The sequence below is a fragment of the Anomaloglossus baeobatrachus genome, chromosome 7 (genome assembly GCF_048569485.1).
Source record: "Anomaloglossus baeobatrachus isolate aAnoBae1 chromosome 7, aAnoBae1.hap1, whole genome shotgun sequence".
Taxonomy (NCBI): domain Eukaryota; kingdom Metazoa; phylum Chordata; class Amphibia; order Anura; family Aromobatidae; genus Anomaloglossus; species Anomaloglossus baeobatrachus.
The window spans coordinates 305,978,361-306,002,426 of NC_134359.1; the positions used below are offsets into that span (position 1 = coordinate 305,978,361).

The following is a 24,066-nucleotide window of genomic DNA, read 5'->3' on the forward strand; positions in this document are numbered from 1 at the left end:
CTGGATGATTCTGATAGTAATTGAGAGAAGGTGCTGGGGACAGATGAGACAAAAATTCAGCTCTTTGGCCTTCACTCAACTCGCCGTGTTTGGAGGAAGAGAAATGCTGCCTATGACCCAAAGAACACATTCCCCACTGTCAAGCATAGAGGGGGAAACATTATATTTTGGGGGTGTTTCTCTGCTAAGGGCACAGGACTACTTCACCGCATCAATGGGACAATGGATGGAGCCATGTATCATAAAATCCTAAGTGATAACCTCCTTCCCTCTGCCAGGACATTAAAAATGGGTCGTGGCTGGGTCTTCCAGCACGACAATGACCCAAAACATACAGCCAAGGAAACAAAGAAGGGGCTCAAAAAGAAGCACATTAAGGTCATGGAGTGGCCTAGCCAGTCTCCAGACCTTAATCCCATAGAAAACTTATGGAGGAGCTGAAGATCTGAGTTGCCGAGCGACAGCCTCAAAATCTTAATGATTTACCGATGATCTGCAAAGAGGAGAGGAGCAAAATCCTCCTGACATCAAACCTCATCATCAACTACAAAAACCTCTGACTGCTGGGCGGCCAACAAGGGAACGGCCACCAAGTATTAAGTTTTGTTTGCCAGAGGGATCCAATACTTATTCCTCTCTGCACAATGCAAATACACTTATATACTTTATACAATGTGATTTTCTGGATTTTATTTTGGATATTTTATCTCTCACTGTTAAAATCAATCGACCCTTAAAATTATAGACTGTTCATGTCTATGTCAGTGGGTGAAGTAACAAAATCAGCAAGGGATCAAATACTTCCTTCCTTCACTGTAGATGGTGAAAAACCCACCAATAACTAAACTCCTGTTGTGCTACCAGCCCTGGGGCGCTCGCAGTCTCGTGTGGGAAGAATAGGTGAATCTTGGGTGGAGACGTATTTTTCCAGGTGAAGGTGTGTGATCTCCTGTATTACCCCTCGTCTTCCGCTCCTGACATGGGGCCTCCGGCTTCCCCTCCCTCCTCTTCTTGGAGATACTTTACTTTCACTTTTGTTATTGTGCCTCCTCGTGTGTGAACGCTCGGGTCTACGGTCAGACATGGATATCGGGCAGCTGAAGGAATACATCATATCCTACACCCTGAATAGCTGCCCCCTGGGAAACCAGGGCTACAACCAGGTCCTCATCCAGCTCCTGGGCTTCCTGGGACACGGGAAATCCTCCCTGATCAATTCTTGTAAATACGCCCTCCATGACAAGGAGTTCACAGCCCACGCCGAGTCCGGCTCTGCTGACGGCGGCCTCACCACGGTCCGGAAGACCTACCCACTCACCAACACCATCACCATGGTGGACAACCGAGGATGCGCCAAGCTCAACCCCTTCGAGACCGGGGAGTTTTACACCCAACTGGGTAAGTCCCATTCATCGCAAGATGACCAAAAAATCCACGTTCAGACAGTTTGATTTTGTTTTCTTTACTCTGTTCAGTCAATTCTGTAATTTCATTGATTGGATTTTTATGGACACAAAGATTGTAATTATTATTATTTTTGATTTTCTTTATTTGTAAGTTGGAGTTTGTTTCTACTTTTTTTTTTATTGACTTTCACATTTCGTTCCCCCAGGGGCGTGAACTTGTGATCATTCTATTGCTCGTACTTCATACCCCTGTACTTGGCCGTTCTGCCTTTGTTAATCCTCTGGCTGCCATCCTCGGGCTCTGACGCACCCTGATCTCAGAAACCTTCCAACACTGTAAATTCTGCTGTTGGAGATTGGCAGCAGCATCTAAATGGTTGACATCTGCATTGGGCGCTCGCTCACTCAGATCCTCAGCCTGCTCCATGCACCCGCACCCAATATATCACGTGCTATTACCTCCTACATCAGGAAGGGGTTAAAATATATCTTATTCATAATCAATTAAAACTTTACCAAAAACAATCTTGGTAATTGGTCATTCATAGGAGTCTACAAGTCAAAAAGACACCGTCCTCGATAACCAGGATCCCCACCGAGTGGACGGCAGGAGCTAACAATCCTTGTGTTGTGTGAATGAGGACTTTCCCATTCTGAATAACACCCTGGTCGGTTTCTGTTGCTTCTCATTTCTCCCCACCGACTGTTTGTTATACATGCAGCTCCTCGTGCTCCCAAATTTATCAGAATGCTCCTCATTCCGCCACTATCTCTGCAGGCGATATGTTTGTTCTCACGCGCTCTGCTCCCTGTGCCACCCTCACACAGATTTCTCCCAATGTCGCCCGCTTTCTCGCACACATGATTGTTCTGTGCTGCGATTTTGTCATGTGGACTTCTCCTGGCATTACTCATTCTTCCTCCATACTGCCCCCTTTAGAACACATGTTGCTCCTTCATGCCCCTCACCTTATCATGCACACTACTTTTTGTGGCCTAGGTTTCTCTGCCTTGCTGTCTTTTTCTCTCACAGACTGCTCTGTGTCTCTCGTCCTCACGTAGACTTCTCCCTGTGTCTCTCGTCCTCACGTAGACTTTTCCCTGTGTCCCTCTTTCTCATGCAGACTTCTCCCTGTGTCCCTCTTTCTCACGCAGACTTCTCCCTGTGTCCCTCTTTCTCACGCAGACTTCTCCCTGTGTCCCTCTTTCTCACGCAGACTTCTCCCTGTGTCCCTCTTTCTCATGCAGACTTCTCCCTGTGTCCCTCTTTCTCATGCAGACTTCTCCCTGTGTCCCTCTTTCTCACGCAGACTTCTCCCTGTGTCCCTCTTTCTCACGCAGACTTCTCCCTGTGTCCCTTTTTCTCACGCAGACTTCTCCCTGTGTCCCTCTTTCTCATGCAGACTTCTCCCTGTGTCCCTCTTTCTCATGCAGACTTCTCCCTGTGTCCCTCTTTCTCACGCAGACTTCTCCCTGTGTCCCTTTTTCTCACGCAGACTTCTCCCTGTGTCCCTCTTTCTCATGCAGACTTCTCCCTGTGTCCCTCTTTCTCACGCAGACTTCTCCCTGTGTCCCTCTTTCTCACGCAGACTTCTCCCTGTGTCCCTCTTTCTCATGCAGACTTCTCCCTGTGTCCCTCTTTCTCATGCAGACTTCTCCCTGTGTCCCTCTTTCTCACGCAGACTTCTCCCTGTGTCCCTCTTTCTCATGCAGACTTCTCCCTGTGTCCCTCTTTCTCATGCAGACTTCTCCCTGTGTCCCTCTTTCTCATGCAGACTTCTCCCTGTGTCCCTCTTACTCATGCAGACTTCTCCCTGTGTCCCTCTTTCTCATGCAGACTTCTCCCTGTGTCCCTCTTTCTCATTCAGACTTCTCCGTGTGTCCCTCTTTCTCATTCAGACTTCTCCCTGTGTCCCTCTTTCTCACGCAGACTTCTCCCTGTGTCTCTTTCTCACGCAGACTTCTCCCTGTATCTCTTTCTCATGCAGACTTCTCCATGTATCCCTCTTTTTCACGCAGACTTCTCCCTGTGTCCCTCTTTCTCATGCAGACTTCTCCGTGTCCCTCTTTCTCACGCAGACTTCTCCGTGTCCCTTGTCCTCACGCAGACTTCTCCGTGTCCCTCGTCCTCACACAGACTACTCCCTGTGTCCCTCTTTCTCACATAGACTTCTCCCTGTGTCCCTCTTTCTCATGCAGACTTCTCCCTGTGTCCCTCTTTCTCATGCAGACTTCTCCCTGTGTCCCTCTTTCTCATGCAGACTTCTCCCTGTGTCCCTCTTTCTCATGCAAACTTCTCCCTGTGTCCCTCTTTCTCACGCAGACTTCTCCCTGTGTCCCTCTTTCTCATGCAGACGTCTCCCTGTGTCCCTCTTTCTCATGCAGACTTCTCCCTGTGTCTCTCTTATTCATGCAGACTTCTCCCTGTGTCCCTCTTTCTCATGCAGACTTCTCCCTGTTTCTCTTTCTCATGCAGACTTCTCCCTGTGTCCCTCTTTCTCATGCAGACTTCTCCCTGTGTCTCTCTTTCTCATGCAGACTTCTCCCTGTGTCCCTCTTTCTCATGCAGACTTCTCCCTGTGTCTCTCTTTCTCATGCAGACTTCTCCCTGTGTCCCTCTTTCTCATGCAGACTTCTCCCTGTATCTCTTTCTCATGCAGACTTCTCCCTGTGTCCCTCTTTCTCATGCAGACTTCTCCCTGTGTCCCTCTTTCTCATGCAGACTTCTCCCTGTATCTCTTTCTCATGCAGACTTCTCCATGTATCTCTTTCTCATGCAGACTTCTCCATGTGTCCCTCTTTTTCACGCAGACTTTTCCCTGTGTCTCTCTTTCTCACGCAGACTTCTCCATGTCCCTCTTTCTCACGCAGACTTCTCCGTGTCCCTCTTTCTCACGCAGACTTCTCCGTGTCCCTTGTCCTCACGCAGACTTCTCCGTGTCCCTCGTCCTCACGCAGACTACTCCGTGTCCCTCGTCCTCACGCAGACTACTCCCTGTGTCCCTCTTTCTCACATAGACTTCTCCCTGTGTCCCTCTTTCTCACATAGACTTCTCCCTGTGTCCCTCTTTCTCATGCAGACTTCTCCCTGTGTCCCTCTTTCTCATGCAGACTTCTCCCTGTGTCCCTCTTTCTCATGCAGACTTCTCCGTGTCCCTCTTTCTCACACAGACTTCTCCCTGTGTCTCTCTTTCTCATGCAGACTTCTCCCTGTGTCCCTCTTTCTCATGCAGACTTCTCCCTGTGTCCCTCTTTCTCATGCAGACTTCTCCGTGTCCCTCTTTCTCACATAGACTTCTCCCTGTGTCCCTCTTTCTCATGCAGACTTCTCCCTGTGTCCCTCTTTCTCACGCAGACTTCTCCCTGTGTCCCTCTTTCTCATGCAGACTTCTCCGTGTCTCTTTCTCACGCAGACTTCTCCCCGTGTCCCTCTTTCTCACGCAGACTTCTCCCTGTATCTCTTTCTCATGCAGACTTCTCCCTGTGTCCCTCTTTCTCACGCAGTCTTCTCCCTGTGTCTCTTTCTCATGCAGACTTCTTCCTGTGTCCCTCTTTCTCATGCAGACTTCTCCCTGTGTCCCTCTTTCTCACGCAGACTTCTCCCTGTGTCCCTCTTTCTCATGCAGACTTCTCCCTGTGTCCCTCTTTCTCATGCAGACTTCTCCCTGTGTCCCTCTTTCTCACGCAGACTTCTCCCTGTGTCCCTCTTTCTCATGCAGACTTCTCCCTGTGTCCCTCTTTCTCATGCAGACTTCTACCTGTGTCCCTCTTTCTCACGCAGACTTCTCCCTGTGTCCCTCTTTCTCATGCAGACTTCTCCCTGTGTCCTTCTTTCTCACGCAGACTTCTCCCTGTGTCCCTCTTTCTCACGCAGACGTCTCCCTGTGTCCCTCTTTCTCACGCAGACTTCTCCCTGTGTCCCTCTTTCTCATGCAGACTTTTCCCTGTGTCCCTCTTTCTCATGCAGACTTCTCCCTGTGTCCCTCTTTCTCACGCAGACTTCTCCCTGTGTCCCTCTTTCTCATGCAGACTTCTCCCTGTGTCCCTCTTTCTCACGCAGACTTCTCCCTGTGTCCCTCTTTCTCACGCAGACTTCTCCCTGTGTCCCTCTTTCTCATGCAGACTTCTCCCTGTGTCCCTCTTTCTCATGCAGACTTCTCCCTGTGTCCCTCTTTCTCACGCAGACTTCTCCCTGTGTCCCTCTTTCTCATGCAGACTTCTCCCTGTGTCCCTCTTTCTCATGCAGACTTCTCCCTGTGTCCCTCTTTCTCATGCAGACTTCTCCCTGTGTCCCTCTTACTCATGCAGACTTCTCCCTGTGTCCCTCTTTCTCATTCAGACTTCTCCGTGTGTCCCTCTTTCTCATTCAGACTTCTCCCTGTGTCCCTCTTTCTCACGCAGACTTCTCCCTGTGTCTCTTTCTCACGCAGACTTCTCCCTGTATCTCTTTCTCATGCAGACTTCTCCATGTATCCCTCTTTTTCACGCAGACTTCTCCCTGTGTCCCTCTTTCTCATGCAGACTTCTCCGTGTCCCTCTTTCTCACGCAGACTTCTCCGTGTCCCTTGTCCTCACGCAGACTTCTCCGTGTCCCTCGTCCTCACACAGACTACTCCCTGTGTCCCTCTTTCTCACATAGACTTCTCCCTGTGTCCCTCTTTCTCATGCAGACTTCTCCCTGTGTCCCTCTTTCTCATGCAGACTTCTCCCTGTGTCCCTCTTTCTCATGCAGACTTCTCCCTGTGTCCCTCTTTCTCATGCAAACTTCTCCCTGTGTCCCTCTTTCTCACGCAGACTTCTCCCTGTGTCCCTCTTTCTCATGCAGACGTCTCCCTGTGTCCCTCTTTCTCATGCAGACTTCTCCCTGTGTCTCTCTTTCTCATGCAGACTTCTCCCTGTGTCCCTCTTTCTCATGCAGACTTCTCCCTGTTTCTCTTTCTCATGCAGACTTCTCCCTGTGTCCCTCTTTCTCATGCAGACTTCTCCCTGTGTCTCTCTTTCTCATGCAGACTTCTCCCTGTGTCCCTCTTTCTCATGCAGACTTCTCCCTGTGTCTCTCTTTCTCATGCAGACTTCTCCCTGTGTCCCTCTTTCTCATGCAGACTTCTCCCTGTATCTCTTTCTCATGCAGACTTCTCCCTGTGTCCCTCTTTCTCATGCAGACTTCTCCCTGTGTCCCTCTTTCTCATGCAGACTTCTCCCTGTATCTCTTTCTCATGCAGACTTCTCCATGTATCTCTTTCTCATGCAGACTTCTCCATGTGTCCCTCTTTTTCACGCAGACTTTTCCCTGTGTCTCTCTTTCTCACGCAGACTTCTCCATGTCCCTCTTTCTCACGCAGACTTCTCCGTGTCCCTCTTTCTCACGCAGACTTCTCCGTGTCCCTTGTCCTCACGCAGACTTCTCCGTGTCCCTCGTCCTCACGCAGACTACTCCGTGTCCCTCGTCCTCACGCAGACTACTCCCTGTGTCCCTCTTTCTCACATAGACTTCTCCCTGTGTCCCTCTTTCTCACATAGACTTCTCCCTGTGTCCCTCTTTCTCATGCAGACTTCTCCCTGTGTCCCTCTTTCTCATGCAGACTTCTCCCTGTGTCCCTCTTTCTCATGCAGACTTCTCCGTGTCCCTCTTTCTCACACAGACTTCTCCCTGTGTCTCTCTTTCTCATGCAGACTTCTCCCTGTGTCCCTCTTTCTCATGCAGACTTCTCCCTGTGTCCCTCTTTCTCATGCAGACTTCTCCGTGTCCCTCTTTCTCACATAGACTTCTCCCTGTGTCCCTCTTTCTCATGCAGACTTCTCCCTGTGTCCCTCTTTCTCACGCAGACTTCTCCCTGTGTCCCTCTTTCTCATGCAGACTTCTCCGTGTCTCTTTCTCACGCAGACTTCTCCCCGTGTCCCTCTTTCTCACGCAGACTTCTCCCTGTATCTCTTTCTCATGCAGACTTCTCCCTGTGTCCCTCTTTCTCACGCAGTCTTCTCCCTGTGTCTCTTTCTCATGCAGACTTCTTCCTGTGTCCCTCTTTCTCATGCAGACTTCTCCCTGTGTCCCTCTTTCTCACGCAGACTTCTCCCTGTGTCCCTCTTTCTCATGCAGACTTCTCCCTGTGTCCCTCTTTCTCATGCAGACTTCTCCCTGTGTCCCTCTTTCTCACGCAGACTTCTCCCTGTGTCCCTCTTTCTCATGCAGACTTCTCCCTGTGTCCCTCTTTCTCATGCAGACTTCTACCTGTGTCCCTCTTTCTCACGCAGACTTCTCCCTGTGTCCCTCTTTCTCATGCAGACTTCTCCCTGTGTCCTTCTTTCTCACGCAGACTTCTCCCTGTGTCCCTCTTTCTCACGCAGACGTCTCCCTGTGTCCCTCTTTCTCACGCAGACTTCTCCCTGTGTCCCTCTTTCTCATGCAGACTTTTCCCTGTGTCCCTCTTTCTCATGCAGACTTCTCCCTGTGTCCCTCTTTCTCACGCAGACTTCTCCCTGTGTCCCTCTTTCTCATGCAGACTTCTCCCTGTGTCCCTCTTTCTCACGCAGACTTCTCCCTGTGTCCCTCTTTCTCACGCAGACTTCTCCCTGTGTCCCTCTTTCTCATGCAGACTTCTCCCTGTGTCCCTCTTTCTCATGCAGACTTCTCCCTGTGTCCCTCTTTCTCACGCAGACTTCTCCCTGTGTCCCTCTTTCTCATGCAGACTTCTCCCTGTGTCCCTCTTTCTCATGCAGACTTCTCCCTGTGTCCCTCTTTCTCATGCAGACTTCTCCCTGTGTCCCTCTTACTCATGCAGACTTCTCCCTGTGTCCCTCTTTCTCATGCAGACTTCTCCCTGTGTCCCTCTTTCTCATTCAGACTTCTCCGTGTGTCCCTCTTTCTCATTCAGACTTCTCCCTGTGTCCCTCTTTCTCACGCAGACTTCTCCCTGTGTCTCTTTCTCACGCAGACTTCTCCCTGTATCTCTTTCTCATGCAGACTTCTCCATGTATCCCTCTTTTTCACGCAGACTTCTCCCTGTGTCCCTCTTTCTCATGCAGACTTCTCCGTGTCCCTCTTTCTCACGCAGACTTCTCCGTGTCCCTTGTCCTCACGCAGACTTCTCCGTGTCCCTCGTCCTCACACAGACTACTCCCTGTGTCCCTCTTTCTCACATAGACTTCTCCCTGTGTCCCTCTTTCTCATGCAGACTTCTCCCTGTGTCCCTCTTTCTCATGCAGACTTCTCCCTGTGTCCCTCTTTCTCATGCAGACTTCTCCCTGTGTCCCTCTTTCTCATGCAAACTTCTCCCTGTGTCCCTCTTTCTCACGCAGACTTCTCCCTGTGTCCCTCTTTCTCATGCAGACGTCTCCCTGTGTCCCTCTTTCTCATGCAGACTTCTCCCTGTGTCTCTCTTTCTCATGCAGACTTCTCCCTGTGTCCCTCTTTCTCATGCAGACTTCTCCCTGTATCTCTTTCTCATGCAGACTTCTCCCTGTGTCCCTCTTTCTCATGCAGACTTCTCCCTGTGTCTCTCTTTCTCATGCAGACTTCTCCCTGTGTCCCTCTTTCTCATGCAGACTTCTCCCTGTGTCTCTCTTTCTCATGCAGACTTCTCCCTGTGTCCCTCTTTCTCATGCAGACTTCTCCCTGTATCTCTTTCTCATGCAGACTTCTCCCTGTGTCCCTCTTTCTCATGCAGACTTCTCCCTGTGTCCCTCTTTCTCATGCAGACTTCTCCCTGTATCTCTTTCTCATGCAGACTTCTCCATGTATCTCTTTCTCATGCAGACTTCTCCATGTGTCCCTCTTTTTCACGCAGACTTTTCCCTGTGTCTCTCTTTCTCACGCAGACTTCTCCATGTCCCTCTTTCTCACGCAGACTTCTCCGTGTCCCTCTTTCTCACGCAGACTTCTCCGTGTCCCTTGTCCTCACGCAGACTTCTCCGTGTCCCTCGTCCTCACGCAGACTACTCCGTGTCCCTCGTCCTCACGCAGACTACTCCCTGTGTCCCTCTTTCTCACATAGACTTCTCCCTGTGTCCCTCTTTCTCACATAGACTTCTCCCTGTGTCCCTCTTTCTCATGCAGACTTCTCCCTGTGTCCCTCTTTCTCATGCAGACTTCTCCCTGTGTCCCTCTTTCTCATGCAGACTTCTCCGTGTCCCTCTTTCTCACACAGACTTCTCCCTGTGTCTCTCTTTCTCATGCAGACTTCTCCCTGTGTCCCTCTTTCTCATGCAGACTTCTCCCTGTGTCCCTCTTTCTCATGCAGACTTCTCCGTGTCCCTCTTTCTCACATAGACTTCTCCCTGTGTCCCTCTTTCTCATGCAGACTTCTCCCTGTGTCCCTCTTTCTCACGCAGACTTCTCCCTGTGTCCCTCTTTCTCATGCAGACTTCTCCGTGTCTCTTTCTCACGCAGACTTCTCCCCGTGTCCCTCTTTCTCACGCAGACTTCTCCCTGTATCTCTTTCTCATGCAGACTTCTCCCTGTGTCCCTCTTTCTCACGCAGTCTTCTCCCTGTGTCTCTTTCTCATGCAGACTTCTTCCTGTGTCCCTCTTTCTCATGCAGACTTCTCCCTGTGTCCCTCTTTCTCACGCAGACTTCTCCCTGTGTCCCTCTTTCTCATGCAGACTTCTCCCTGTGTCCCTCTTTCTCATGCAGACTTCTCCCTGTGTCCCTCTTTCTCACGCAGACTTCTCCCTGTGTCCCTCTTTCTCATGCAGACTTCTCCCTGTGTCCCTCTTTCTCATGCAGACTTCTACCTGTGTCCCTCTTTCTCACGCAGACTTCTCCCTGTGTCCCTCTTTCTCATGCAGACTTCTCCCTGTGTCCTTCTTTCTCACGCAGACTTCTCCCTGTGTCCCTCTTTCTCACGCAGACGTCTCCCTGTGTCCCTCTTTCTCACGCAGACTTCTCCCTGTGTCCCTCTTTCTCATGCAGACTTTTCCCTGTGTCCCTCTTTCTCATGCAGACTTCTCCCTGTGTCCCTCTTTCTCACGCAGACTTCTCCCTGTGTCCCTCTTTCTCATGCAGACTTTTCCCTGTGTCCCTCTTTCTCATACAGACTTCTCCCTGTGTCCCTCTTTCTTATGCAGACTTCTCCCTGTGTCCCTCTTTCTCACGCTGACTTCTCCCTGTGTCCCTCTTTCTCATGCAGACTTCTCCCTGTGTCCCTCCTTCTCATGCAGACTTCTCCCTGTGTCCCTCTTTCTCACTCAGACTTCTCCCTGTGTCCCTCTTTCTCACGCAGACTTCTCCCTGTGTCCCTCTTTCCCACGCAGACTTCTCCCTGTGTCCCTCTTTCTCACGCAGACTTCTCCCTGTGTCCCTCTTTCTCATGCAGACTTCTCCCTGTGTCTCTCTTTCTCACACAGACTTCTCCCTGTGTCCCTCTTTCTCATGCAGACTTCTCCGTGTCCCTCGTCCTCACGCAGACTTCTCCCTGTGTCCCTCTTTCTCATGCAGACTTCTCCCTGTGTCCCTCTTTCTCATGCAGACTTCTCCCTGTGTCCCTCGTCCTCATGCAGACTTCTCCCTGTGTCCCTCTTTCTCATGCAGACTTCTCCCTGTGTCCCTCTTTCTCATGCAGACTTCTCCCTGTGTCCCTCTTTCTCACGCAGACTTCTCCCTGTGTCCCTCTTTCTCATGCAGACTTCTCCCTGTGTCTCTCTTTCTCACACAGACTTCTCCCTGTGTCCCTCCTTCTCATGCAGACTTCTCCCTGTGTCCCTCTTTCTCACTCAGACTTCTCCCTGTGTCCCTCTTTCTCACTCAGACTTCTCCCTGTGTCCCTCTTTCTCACGCAGACTTCTCCCTGTGTCCCTCTTTCCCACGCAGACTTCTCCCTGTGTCCCTCTTTCTCACGCAGACTTCTCCCTGTGTCCCTCTTTCTCACGCAGACTTCTCCCTGTGTCTCTCTTTCTCACACAGACTTCTCCCTGTGTCCCTCTTTCTCATGCAGACTTCTCCGTGTCCCTCGTCCTCACGCAGACTTCTCCCTGTGTCCCTCTTTCTCATGCAGACTTCTCCCTGTGTCCCTCTTTCTCATGCAGACTTCTCCCTGTGTCCCTCGTCCTCATGCAGACTTCTCCCTGTGTCCCTCTTTCTCATGCAGACTTCTCCCTGTGTCCCTCTTTCTCATGCAGACTTCTCCCTGTGTCCCTCTTTCTCACGCAGACTTCTCCCTGTGTCCTTCTTTCTCATGCAGACTTCTCCCTGTGTCCCTCTTTCTCATGCAGACTTCTCCCTGTGTCCCTCTTTCCCACGCAGACTTCTCCCTGTGTCTCTTTCTCACGCAGACTTCTCCCTGTATCTCTTTCTCATGCAGACTTCTCCATGTATCCCTCTTTTTCACGCAGACTTCTCCCTGTGTCCCTCTTTCTCACGCAGACTTCTCCGTGTCCCTCTTTCTCACGCAGACTTCTCCGTGTCCCTTGTCCTCACGCAGACTTCTCCGTGTCCCTCGTCCTCACGCAGACTACTCTCTGTGTCCCTCTTTCTCACATAGACTTCTCCCTGTGTCCCTCTTTCTCATGCAGACTTCTCCCTGTGTCCCTCTTTCTCATGCAGACTTCTCCCTGTGTCCCTCTTTCTCATGCAAACTTCTCCCTGTGTCCCTCTTTCTCACGCAGACTTCTCCCTGTGTCTCTCTTTCTCACGCAGACTTCTCCGTGTCCCTTGTCCTCACGCAGACTTCTCCGTGTCCCTCGTCCTCACGCAGACTACTCCCTTTGTCCCTCTTTCTCATGCAGACTTCTCCGTGTCTCTTTCTCATGCAGACTTCTCCCTGTGTCCCTCTTTCTCATGCAGACTTCTCCCTCTGTCCCTCTTTCTCACGCAGACTTCTCCCTCTTTCTCATGCAGACTTCTCCGTGTCTCTTTCTCACGCAGACTTCTCCCTGTGTCCCTCTTTCTCACGCAGACTGCTCCCTGTATCTCTTTCTCATGCAGACTTCTCCCTGTGTCCCTCTTTCTCATGCAGACTTCTCCCTGTGTCCCTCTTTCTCATGCAGACTTCTCCCTGTGTCCCTCTTTCTCATGCAGACTTCTTCCTGTGTCCCTCTTTCTCATGCACACTTCTCCCTGTGTCCCTCTTTCTCATGCAGACTTCCCCCTGTGTCCCTCTTTCACCCGCAGACTTTTCCCTGTGTCCCTCTTTCTCATGCAGACGTCTCCCTGTGTCCCTCTTTCTCATGCAGACTTCTCCCTTTGTCCCTTTTTCTCATGCAGACTTTTCCCTGTGTCCCTCTTTCTCATGCAGACTTCTCCCTGTGTCCCTCTTTCTCATACAGACTTCTCCCTGTGTCCCTCTTTCTCATGCAGACTTCTCCCTGTGTCCCTCTTTCTCACGCAGACTTCTCCCTGTGTCCCTCTTTCTCACATAGACTTCTCCATGTGTCCCTCTTACTCATGCAGACCTCTCCCTGTGTCTCTCTTTCTCATGCAGACTTCTCCCTGTGTCCCTCTTTCTCACGCAGACTTCTCCCTGTGTCTCTCTTTCTCACGCAGACTTCTCCCTGTATATTTTTCTCACGCAGACTTCTCCCTGTGTCCCTCTTTCTCACACAGACTTCTCCCTGTATCTTTTTCTCACGCAGACTTCTCCCTGTGTCCCTCTTTCTCATGCAGACTTTTCCCTGTGTCCCTCTTTCTCACGCAGACTTCTCCCTGTATATTTTTCTCACGCAGACTTCTCCCTGTGTCCCTCTTTCTCATGCAGACTTCTCCCTGTGTCCCTCTTTCTCATGCAGACTTCTCCCTGTATCTTTTTCTCATGCAGACTTCTCCCTGTGTCTCTCTTTCTCATGCAGACTTCTCCCTGTGTCCCTCTTTCTCATGCAGACTTCTCCCTGTGTCCCTCTTTCTCATGCAGACTTCTCCCTGTGTCTCTCTTTCTCATGCAGACTTCTCCCTGTGTCCCTCTTTCTCATGCAGACTTCTCCCTGTGTCCCTCTTTCTCATGCAGACTTCTCCCTGTATCTCTTTCTCATGCAGACTTCTCCCTGTATCTCTTTCTCATGCAGACTTCTCCCTGTGTCCCTCTTTCTCATGCAGACTTCTCCCTGTGTCCCTCTTTCTCACGCAGACTTCTCCCTGTGTCCCTCTTTCTCACGCAGACTTCTCCCTGTGTCCGTCTTTCTCACGCAGACTTCTCCCTGTGTCCCTCTTTCTCACGCAGACTTCTCCCTGTGTCCCTCTTTCTCATGCAGACTTCTTCCTGTGTCCCTCTTTCTCATGCAGACTTCTCCCTGTGTCCCTCTTTCTCATGCAGACTTCTCCGTGTCCCTCTTTCTCATGCAGACTTCTCCCTGTGTCCCTCTTTCTCATGCAGACTTCTCCCTGTGTCTCTCTTTCTCACGCAGACTTCTCCCTGTATATTTTTCTCACGCAGACTTCTCCCTGTGTCCCTCTTTCTCACGCAGACTTCTCCCTGTATCTTTTTCTCACGCAGACTTCTCCCTGTGTCCCTCTTTCTCATGCAGACTTCTCCCTGTGTCCCTCTTTCTCATGCAGACTTCTCCCTGTGTCCCTCTTTCTCATGCAGACTTCTCCCTGTGTCCCTCTTTCTCATGCAGACTTCTCCCTGTGTCCCTCTTTCTCATGCAGACTTCTCCCTGTGTCCCTCTTTCTCATGCAGACTTCTCCCTGTATCTCTTTCTCATGCAGACTTCTCCCTGTATCTCTTTCTCATGCAGACTTCTCCATGTATCTCTTTCTCATGCAGACTTCTCCATGTGTCCCTCTTTTTCACGCAGACTTTTCCCTGTGTCTCTCTTTCTCACGCAAACTTCTCCATGTCCCTCTTTCTCACGCAGACTTCTCCGTGTCCCTCTTTCTCACGCAGACTTCTCCGTGTCCCTTGTCCTCACGCAGACTTCTCCGTGTCCCTCGTCCTCACGCAGACTACTCCGTGTCCCTCGTCCTCACGCAGACTACTCCCTGTGTCCCTCTTTCTCACATAGACTTCTCCCTGTGTCCCTCTTTCTCATGCAGACTTCTCCCTGTGTCCCTCTTTCTCATGCAGACTTCTCCCTGTGTCCCTCTTTCTCATGCAGACTTCTCCGTGTCCCTCTTTCTCACACAGACTTCTCCCTGTGTCTCTCTTTCTCATGCAGACTTCTCCCTGTGTCCCTCTTTCTCACGCAGACTTCTCCCTGTGTCCCTCTTTCTCATGCAGACTTCTCCCTGTGTCCCTCTTTCTCATGCAGACTTCTCCCTGTGTCCCTCTTTCTCATGCAGACTTCTCCCTGTGTCCCTCTTTCTCACGCAGACTTCTCCCTGTGTCCCTCTTTCTCATGCAGACTTCTCCCTGTGTCCCTCTTTCTCACGCAGACTTCTCCCTGTGTCCCTCTTTCTCATGCAGACTTCTCCCTGTGTCCCTCTTTCTCACGCAGACTTCTCCCTGTGTCCCTCTTTCTCATGCAGACTTCTCCCTGTGTCCCTCTTTCTCATGCAGACTTCTCCCTGTGTCTCTCTTTCTCATGCAGACTTCTCCCTGTGTCCCTCTTTCTCATGCAGACTTCTCCGTGTCTCTTTCTCATGCAGACTTCTCCCTGTGTCCCTCTTTCTCACGCAGACTTCTCCCCGTGTCCCTCTTTCTCACGCAGACTTCTCCCTGTATCTCTTTCTCATGCAGACTTCTCCCTGTGTCCCTCTTTCTCACGCAGTCTTCTCCCTGTGTCTCTTTCTCATGCAGACTTCTCCCTGTGTCCCTCTTTCTCATGCAGACTTCTCCCTGTGTCCCTCTTTCTCATGCAGACTTCTCCCTGTGTCCCTCTTTTTCACGCAGACTTCTCCCTGTGTCCCTCTTTCTCATGCAGACTTCTCCCTGTGTCCCTCTTTCTCATGCAGACTTCTCCCTGTGTCCCTCTTTCTCACGCAGACTTCTCCCTGTGTCCCTCTTTCTCATGCAGACTTCTCCCTGTGTCCCTCTTTCTCATGCAGACTTCTACCTGTGTCCCTCTTTCTCACGCAGACTTCTCCCTGTGTCCCTCTTTCTCATGCAGACTTCTCCCTGTGTCCTTCTTTCTCATGCAGACTTCTCCCTGTGTCCCTCTTTCTCACGCAGACTTCTCCCTGTGTCCCTCTTTCTCACGCAGACTTCTCCCTGTGTCTCTCTTTCTCACGCAGACTTCTCCCTGTGTCCCTCTTTCTCACGCAGACTTCTCCCTGTGTCCCTCTTTCTCATGCAGACTTCTCCCTGTGTCCCTCTTTCTCACGCAGACTTCTCCCTGTGTCCCTCTTTTTCATGCAGACTTCTCCCTGTGTCCCTCTTTCTCATGCAGACGTCTCCCTGTGTCCCTCTTTCTCATGCAGACTTCTCCCTGTGTCCCTCTTTCTCACGCAAACTTCTCCCTGTGTCCCTCTTTCTCATGCAGACTTCTCCCTGTGTCCCTCTTTCTCACGCAGACTTCTCCCTGTGTCCCTCTTTCTCATGCAGACTTCTCCCTGTGTCCCTCTTTCTCACGCAGACTTCTCCCTGTGTCCCTCTTTCTCATGCAGACTTTTCCCTGTGTCCCTCTTTCTCATGCAGACTTTTCCCTGTGTCCCTCTTTCTCATGCAGACTTCTCCCTGTGTCCCTCTTTCTTATGCAGACTTCTCCCTGTGTCCCTCTTTCTCACGCTAACTTCTCCCTGTGTCCCTCTTTCTCATGCAGACTTCTCCCTGTGTCCCTCCTTCTCATGCAGACTTCTCCCTGTGTCCCTCTTTCTCACGCAGACTTCTCCCTGTGTCCCTCTTTCCCACGCAGACTTCTCCCTGTGTCCCTCTTTCTCACGCAGACTTCTCCCTGTGTCCCTCTTTCTCATGCAGACTTCTCCCTGTGTCTCTCTTTCTCATACAGACTTCTCCCTGTGTCCCTCTTTCTCATGCAGACTTCTCCGTGTCCCTCGTGCTCACGCAGACTTCTCCCTGTGTCCCTCATTCTCATGCAGACTTCTCCCTGTGTCCCTCATTCTCATGCAGACTTCTCCCTGTGTCCCTCTTTCTCATGCAGACTTCTCCCTGTGTCCCTCTTTCTCATGCAGACTTCTCCCTGTGTCCCTCTTTCTCATGCAGACTTCTCCCTGTGTCCCTCTTTCTCATGCAGACTTCTCCCTGTGTCCCTCTTTCTCACGCAGACTTCTCCGTGTCCCTCTTTCTCATGCAGACTTCTCCCTGTGTCCCTCTTTCTCATGCAGACTTCTCCCTGTGTCCCTCTTTCCCACGCAGACTTCTCCCTGTGTCTCTTTCTCACGCAGACTTCTCCCTGTATCTCTTTCTCATGCAGACTTCTCCATGTATCCCTCTTTTTCACGCAGACTTCTCCCTGTGTCCCTCTTTCTCACGCAGACTTCTCCGTGTCCCTCTTTCTCACGCAGACTTCTCCGTGTCCCTTGTCCTCACGCAGACTTCTCCGTGTCCCTCGTCCTCACGCAGACTACTCCCTGTGTCCCTCTTTCTCACATAGACTTCTCCCTGTGTCCCTCTTTCTCATGCAAACTTCTCCCTGTGTCCCTCTTTCTCACGCAGACTTCTCCCTGTGTCTCTCTTTCTCATGCAGACTTCTCCCTGTGTCCCTCTTTCTCACGCAGACTTTTCCCTGTGTCCCTCTTTCTCTCGCAGACTTCTCCCTGTGCCTCTCTTTCTCATGCAGACTTCTCCCTGTGTCCCTCTTTCTCACGCAGACTTCTCCCTTTGTCCCTCTTTCTCATGCAGACTTCTCCGTGTCTCTTTCTCATGCAGACTTCTCCCTGTGTCCCTCTTTCTCATGCAGACTTCTCCCTCTGTCCCTCTTTCTCACGCAGACTTCTCCCTCTTTCTCATGCAGACTTCTCCGTGTCTCTTTCTCACGCAGACTTCTCCCTGTGTCCCTCTTTCTCACGCAGACTGCTCCCTGTATCTCTTTCTCATGCAGACTTCTCCCTGTGTCCCTCTTTCTCATGCAGACTTCTCCCTGTGTCCCTCTTTCTCATGCAGACTTCTCCCTGTGTCCCTCTTTCTCATGCAGACTTCTTCCTGTGTCCCTCTTTCTCATGCAGACTTCTCCCTGTGTCCCTCTTTCTCATGCAGACTTCTCCCTGTGTCCCTCTTTCACCCGCAGACTTTTCCCTGTGTCCCTCTTTCTCATGCAGACTTCTCACTGTGTCCCTCTTTCTCATGCAGACTTCTCCCTGTGTCCCTCTTTCTCACGCAGACTTCTCCCTGTGTCCCTCTTTCTCACATAGACTTCTCCATGTGTCCCTCTTACTCATACAGACTTCTCCCTGTGTCCCTCTTTCTCATGCAGACTTCTCCCTGTGTCTCTCTTTCTCATGCAGACTTCTCCCTGTGTCCCTCTTTCTCACGCAGACTTCTCCCTGTGTCTCTCTTTCTCACGCAGACTTCTCCCTGTATATTTTTCTCACGCAGACTTCTCCCTGTGTCCCTCTTTCTCACACAGACTTCTCCCTGTATCTTTTTCTCACGCAGACTTCTCCGTGTCCCTCTTTCTCATGCAGACTTCTCCCTGTGTCCCTCTTTCTCATGCAGACTTCTCCCTGTATCTTTTTCTCACGCAGACTTCTCCCTGTGTCCCTCTTTCTCATGCAGACTTCTCCCTGTGTCCCTCTTTCTCATGCAGACTTCTCCCTGTATCTTTTTCTCATGCAGACTTCTCCCTGTGTGTCTCTTTCTCATGCAGACTTCTCCGTGTCCCTCTTTCTCATGCAGACTTCTCCCTGTGTCCCTCTTTCTCATGCAGACTTCTCCCTGTGTCTCTCTTTCTCATGCAGACTTCTCCCTGTGTCCCTCTTTCTCATGCAGACTTCTCCCTGTGTCCCTCTTTCTCATGCAGACTTCTCCCTGTATCTCTTTCTCATGCAGACTTCTCCCTGTATCTCTTTCTCATGCAGACTTCTCCCTGTGTCCCTCTTTCTCATGCAGACTTCTCCCTGTGTCCCTCTTTCTCATGCAGACTTCTCCCTGTGTCCCTCTTTTTCACGCAGACTTCTCCCTGTGTCCGTCTTTCTCACGCAGACATCTCCCTGTGTCCCTCTTTCTCATGCAGACTTCTCCCTGTGTCCCTCTTTCTCATGCAGACTTCTCCCTGTGTCCCTCTTTCTCATGCAGACTTCTCTGTGTCCCTCGTCCTCATGCAGACTTCTCCCTGTGTCCCTCTTTCTCATGCAGACTTCTCCCTGTGTCCCTCTTTCTCATGCAGACTTCTCCCTGTGTCCCTCTTTCTCACGCAGACTTCTCCCTGTGTCCCTCTTTCTCATGCAGACTTCTCCCTGTGTCCCTCTTTCTCATGCAGACTTCTCCCTGTGTCCCTCTTTCCCACGCAGACTTCTCCCTGTGTCTCTTTCTCACGCAGACTTCTCCCTGTATCTCTTTCTCATGCAGACTTCTCCATGTATCCCTCTTTTTCACGCAGACTTCTCCCTGTGTCCCTCTTTCTCACGCAGACTTCTCCGTGTCCCTCTTTCTCACGCAGACTTCTCCGTGTCCCTTGTCCTCACGCAGACTTCTCCGTGTCCCTCGTCCTCACGCAGACTACTCTCTGTGTCCCTCTTTCTCACATAGACTTCTCCCTGTGTCCCTCTTTCTCATGCAGACTTCTCCCTGTATCCCTCTTTTTCACGCAGACTTCTCCCTGTGTCCCTCTTTCTCACGCAGACTTCTCCGTGTCCCTCTTTCTCACGCAGACTTCTCCGTGTCCCTTGTCCTCACGCAGACTTCTCCGTGTCCCTCGTCCTCACGCAGACTACTCTCTGTGTCCCTCTTTTTCACATAGACTTCTCCCTGTGTCCCTCTTTCTCATGCAGACTTCTCCCTGTGTCCCTCTTTCTCATGCAGACTTCTCCCTGTGTCCCTCTTTCTCATGCAAACTTCTCCCTGTGTCCCTCTTTCTCACGCAGACTTCTCCCTGTGTCTCTCTTTCTCACGCAGACTTCTCCGTGTCCCTTGTCCTCACGCAGACTTCTCCGTGTCCCTCGTCCTCACGCAGACTACTCCCTTTGTCCCTCTTTCTCATGCAGACTTCTCCGTGTCTCTTTCTCATGCAGACTTCTCCCTGTGTCCCTCTTTCTCATGCAGACTTCTCCCTCTGTCCCTCTTTCTCACGCAGACTTCTCCCTCTTTCTCATGCAGACTTCTCCGTGTCTCTTTCTCACGCAGACTTCTCCCTGTGTCCCTCTTTCTCACGCAGACTGCTCCCTGTATCTCTTTCTCATGCAGACTTCTCCCTGTGTCCCTCTTTCTCATGCAGACTTCTCCCTGTGTCCCTCTTTCTCATGCAGACTTCTTCCTGTGTCCCTCTTTCTCATGCACACTTCTCCCCGTGTCCCTCTTTCTCATGCAGACTTCCCCCTGTGTCCCTCTTTCACCCGCAGACTTTTCCCTGTGTCCCTCTTTCTCATGCAGACTTCTCCCTGTGTCCCTCTTTCTCATGCAGACTTCTCCCTTTGTCCCTCTTTCTCATGCAGACGTTTCCCTGTGTCCCTCTTTCTCATGCAGACTTCTCCCTGTGTCCCTCTTTCTCATACAGACTTCTCCCTGTGTCCCTCTTTCTCATGCAGACTTCTCCCTGTGTCCCTCTTTCTCACGCAGACTTCTCCCTGTGTCCCTCTTTCTCACATAGACTTCTCCATGTGTCCCTCTTACTCATGCAGACCTCTCCCTGTGTCTCTCTTTCTCATGCAGACTTCTCCCTGTGTCCCTCTTTCTCACGCAGACTTCTCCCTGTGTCTCTCTTTCTCACGCAGACTTCTCCCTGTATATTTTTCTCACGCAGACTTCTCCCTGTGTCCCTCTTTCTCACACAGACTTCTCCCTGTATCTTTTTCTCACGCAGACTTCTCCCTGTGTCCCTCTTTCTCATGCAGACTTTTCCCTGTGTCCCTCTTTCTCACGCAGACTTCTCCCTGTATATTTTTCTCACGCAGACTTCTCCCTGTGTCCCTCTTTCTCATGCAGACTTCTCCCTGTGTCCCTCTTTCTCATGCAGACTTCTCCCTGTATCTTTTTCTCATGCAGACTTCTCCCTGTGTCTCTCTTTCTCATGCAGACTTCTCCCTGTGTCCCTCTTTCTCATGCAGACTTCTCCCTGTGTCCCTCTTTCTCATGCAGACTTCTCCCTGTGTCTCTCTTTCTCATGCAGACTTCTCCCTGTGTCCCTCTTTCTCATGCAGACTTCTCCCTGTGTCCCTCTTTCTCATGCAGACTTCTCCCTGTATCTCTTTCTCATGCAGACTTCTCCCTGTATCTCTTTCTCATGCAGACTTCTCCCTGTGTCCCTCTTTCTCATGCAGACTTCTCCCTGTGTCCCTCTTTCTCACGCAGACTTCTCCCTGTGTCCGTCTTTCTCACGCAGACTTCTCCCTGTGTCCCTCTTTCTCACGCAGACTTCTCCCTGTGTCCCTCTTTCTCATGCAGACTTCTTCCTGTGTCCCTCTTTCTCATGCAGACTTCTCCCTGTGTCCCTCTTTCTCATGCAGACTTCTCCGTGTCCCTCTTTCTCATGCAGACTTCTCCCTGTGTCCCTCTTTCTCATGCAGACTTCTCCCTGTGTCTCTCTTTCTCACGCAGACTTCTCCCTGTATATTTTTCTCACGCAGACTTCTCCCTGTGTCCCTCTTTCTCACGCAGACTTCTCCCTGTATCTTTTTCTCACGCAGACTTCTCCCTGTGTCCCTCTTTCTCATGCAGACTTCTCCCTGTGTCCCTCTTTCTCATGCAGACTTCTCCCTGTGTCCCTCTTTCTCATGCAGACTTCTCCCTGTGTCCCTCTTTCTCATGCAGACTTCTCCCTGTGTCCCTCTTTCTCATGCAGACTTCTCCTTGTGTCCCTCTTTCTCATGCAGACTTCTCCCTGTATCTCTTTCTCATGCAGACTTCTCCCTGTATCTCTTTCTCATGCAGACTTCTCCATGTATCTCTTTCTCATGCAGACTTCTCCATGTGTCCCTCTTTTTCACGCAGACTTTTCCCTGTGTCTCTCTTTCTCACGCAGACTTCTCCATGTCCCTCTTTCTCACGCAGACTTCTCCGTGTCCCTCTTTCTCACGCAGACTTCTCCGTGTCCCTTGTCCTCACGCAGACTTCTCCGTGTCCCTCGTCCTCACGCAGACTACTCCGTGTCCCTCGTCCTCACGCAGACTACTCCCTGTGTCCCTCTTTCTCACATAGACTTCTCCCTGTGTCCCTCTTTCTCATGCAGACTTCTCCCTGTGTCCCTCTTTCTCATGCAGACTTCTCCCTGTGTCCCTCTTTCTCATGCAGACTTCTCCGTGTCCCTCTTTCTCACACAGACTTCTCCCTGTGTCTCTCTTTCTCATGCAGACTTCTCCCTGTGTCCCTCTTTCTCACGCAGACTTCTCCCTGTGTCCCTCTTTCTCATGCAGACTTCTCCCTGTGTCCCTCTTTCTCATGCAGACTTCTCCCTGTGTCCCTCTTTCTCATGCAGACTTCTCCCTGTGTCCCTCTTTCTCACGCAGACTTCTCCCTGTGTCCCTCTTTCTCATGCAGACTTCTCCCTGTGTCCCTCTTTCTCACGCAGACTTCTCCCTGTGTCCCTCTTTCTCATGCAGACTTCTCCCTGTGTCCCTCTTTCTCACGCAGACTTCTCCCTGTGTCCCTCTTTCTCATGCAAACTTCTCCCTGTGTCCCTCTTTCTCATGCAGACTTCTCCCTGTGTCCCTCTTTCTCATGCAGACTTCTCCCTGTGTCCCTCTTTCTCATGCAGACTTCTCCCTGTGTCCCTCTTTCTCATGCAGACTTCTCCCTGTGTCCCTCTTTCTCATGCAGACTTCTTCCTGTGTCCCTCTTTCTCATGCAGACTTCTCCCTGTGTCCCTCTTTCTCATGCAGACTTCTCCCTGTGTCCCTCTTTCACCCGCAGTCTTCTCCCTGTGTCTCTTTCTCATGCAGACTTCTCCCTGTGTCCCTCTTTCTCATGCAGACTTCTCCCTGTGTCCCTCTTTCTCATGCAGACTTCTCCCTGTGTCCCTCTTTTTCACGCAGACTTCTCCCTGTGTCCCTCTTTCTCATGCAGACTTCTCCCTGTGTCCCTCTTTCTCATGCAGACTTCTCCCTGTGTCCCTCTTTCTCACGCAGACTTCTCCCTGTGTCCCTCTTTCTCATGCAGACTTCTCCCTGTGTCCCTCTTTCTCATGCAGACTTCTCCCTGTGTCCCTCTTTCTCATGCAGACTTCTCCCTGTGTCCCTCTTTCTCACGCAGACTTCTCCCTGTGTCCCTCTTTCTCATGCAGACTTCTCCCTGTGTCCCTCTTTCTCATGCAGACTTCTCCCTGTGTCCCTCTTTCCCACGCAGACTTCTCCCTGTGTCTCTTTCTCACGCAGACTTCTCCCTGTATCTCTTTCTCATGCAGACTTCTCCATGTATCCCTCTTTTTCACGCAGACTTCTCCCTGTGTCCCTCTTTCTCACGCAGACTTCTCCGTGTCCCTCTTTCTCACGCAGACTTCTCCGTGTCCCTTGTCCTCACGCAGACTTCTCCGTGTCCCTCGTCCTCACGCAGACTACTCCCTGTGTCCCTCTTTCTCACATAGACTTCTCCCTGTGTCCCTCTTTCTCATGCAAACTTCTCCCTGTGTCCCTCTTTCTCACGCAGACTTCTCCCTGTGTCTCTCTTTCTCATGCAGACTTCTCCCTGTGTCCCTCTTTCTCACGCAGACTTTTCCCTGTGTCCCTCTTTCTCTCGCAGACTTCTCCCTGTGCCTCTCTTTCTCATGCAGACTTCTTCCTGTGTCCCTCTTTCTCACGCAGACTTCTCCCTTTGTCCCTCTTTCTCATGCAGACTTCTCCGTGTCTCTTTCTCATGCAGACTTCTCCCTGTGTCCCTCTTTCTCATGCAGACTTCTCCCTCTGTCCCTCTTTCTCACGCAGACTTCTCCCTCTTTCTCATGCAGACTTCTCCGTGTCTCTTTCTCACGCAGACTTCTCCCTGTGTCCCTCTTTCTCACGCAGACTGCTCCCTGTATCTCTTTCTCATGCAGACTTCTCCCTGTGTCCCTCTTTCTCATGCAGACTTCTCCCTGTGTCCCTCTTTCTCATGCAGACTTCTCCCTGTGTCCCTCTTTCTCATGCAGACTTCTTCCTGTGTCCCTCTTTCTCATGCAGACTTCTCCCTGTGTCCCTCTTTCTCATGCAGACTTCTCCCTGTGTCCCTCTTTCACCCGCAGACTTTTCCCTGTGTCCCTCTTTCTCATGCAGACTTCTCACTGTGTCCCTCTTTCTCATGCAGACTTCTCCCTGTGTCCCTCTTTCTCACGCAGACTTCTCCCTGTGTCCCTCTTTCTCACATAGACTTCTCCATGTGTCCCTCTTACTCATACAGACTTCTCCCTGTGTCCCTCTTTCTCATGCAGACTTCTCCCTGTGTCTCTCTTTCTCATGCAGACTTCTCCCTGTGTCCCTCTTTCTCACGCAGACTTCTCCCTGTGTCTCTCTTTCTCACGCAGACTTCTCCCTGTATATTTTTCTCACGCAGACTTCTCCCTGTGTCCCTCTTTCTCACACAGACTTCTCCCTGTATCTTTTTCTCACGCAGACTTCTCCGTGTCCCTCTTTCTCATGCAGACTTCTCCCTGTGTCCCTCTTTCTCATGCAAACTTCTCCCTGTATCTTTTTCTCACGCAGACTTCTCCCTGTGTCCCTCTTTCTCATGCAGACTTCTCCCTGTGTCCCTCTTTCTCATGCAGACTTCTCCCTGT

At 51.0% G+C, this 24,066-nt stretch overlaps 1 protein-coding gene across 2 annotated transcripts in view; it reads left to right on the forward strand.

The window, feature by feature from the left end:
- The first annotated feature begins 971 nt into the window (after positions 1-971).
- The window catches only part of LOC142246578 (uncharacterized), a 33,833-nt gene continuing 10,738 nt past the window's right edge, over positions 972-24,066 (forward strand). The window contains exon 1 of one of the 2 annotated variants that reach the window (XM_075319645.1): positions 972-1,398. In XM_075319645.1, the coding sequence (XP_075175760.1) occupies positions 1,083-1,398 (316 nt within the window). In that variant the 5' untranslated portion in view covers positions 972-1,082. The remainder of the gene's footprint in view (positions 1,399-24,066) is intronic. The other variant, XM_075319646.1, reaches the window with a different exon arrangement.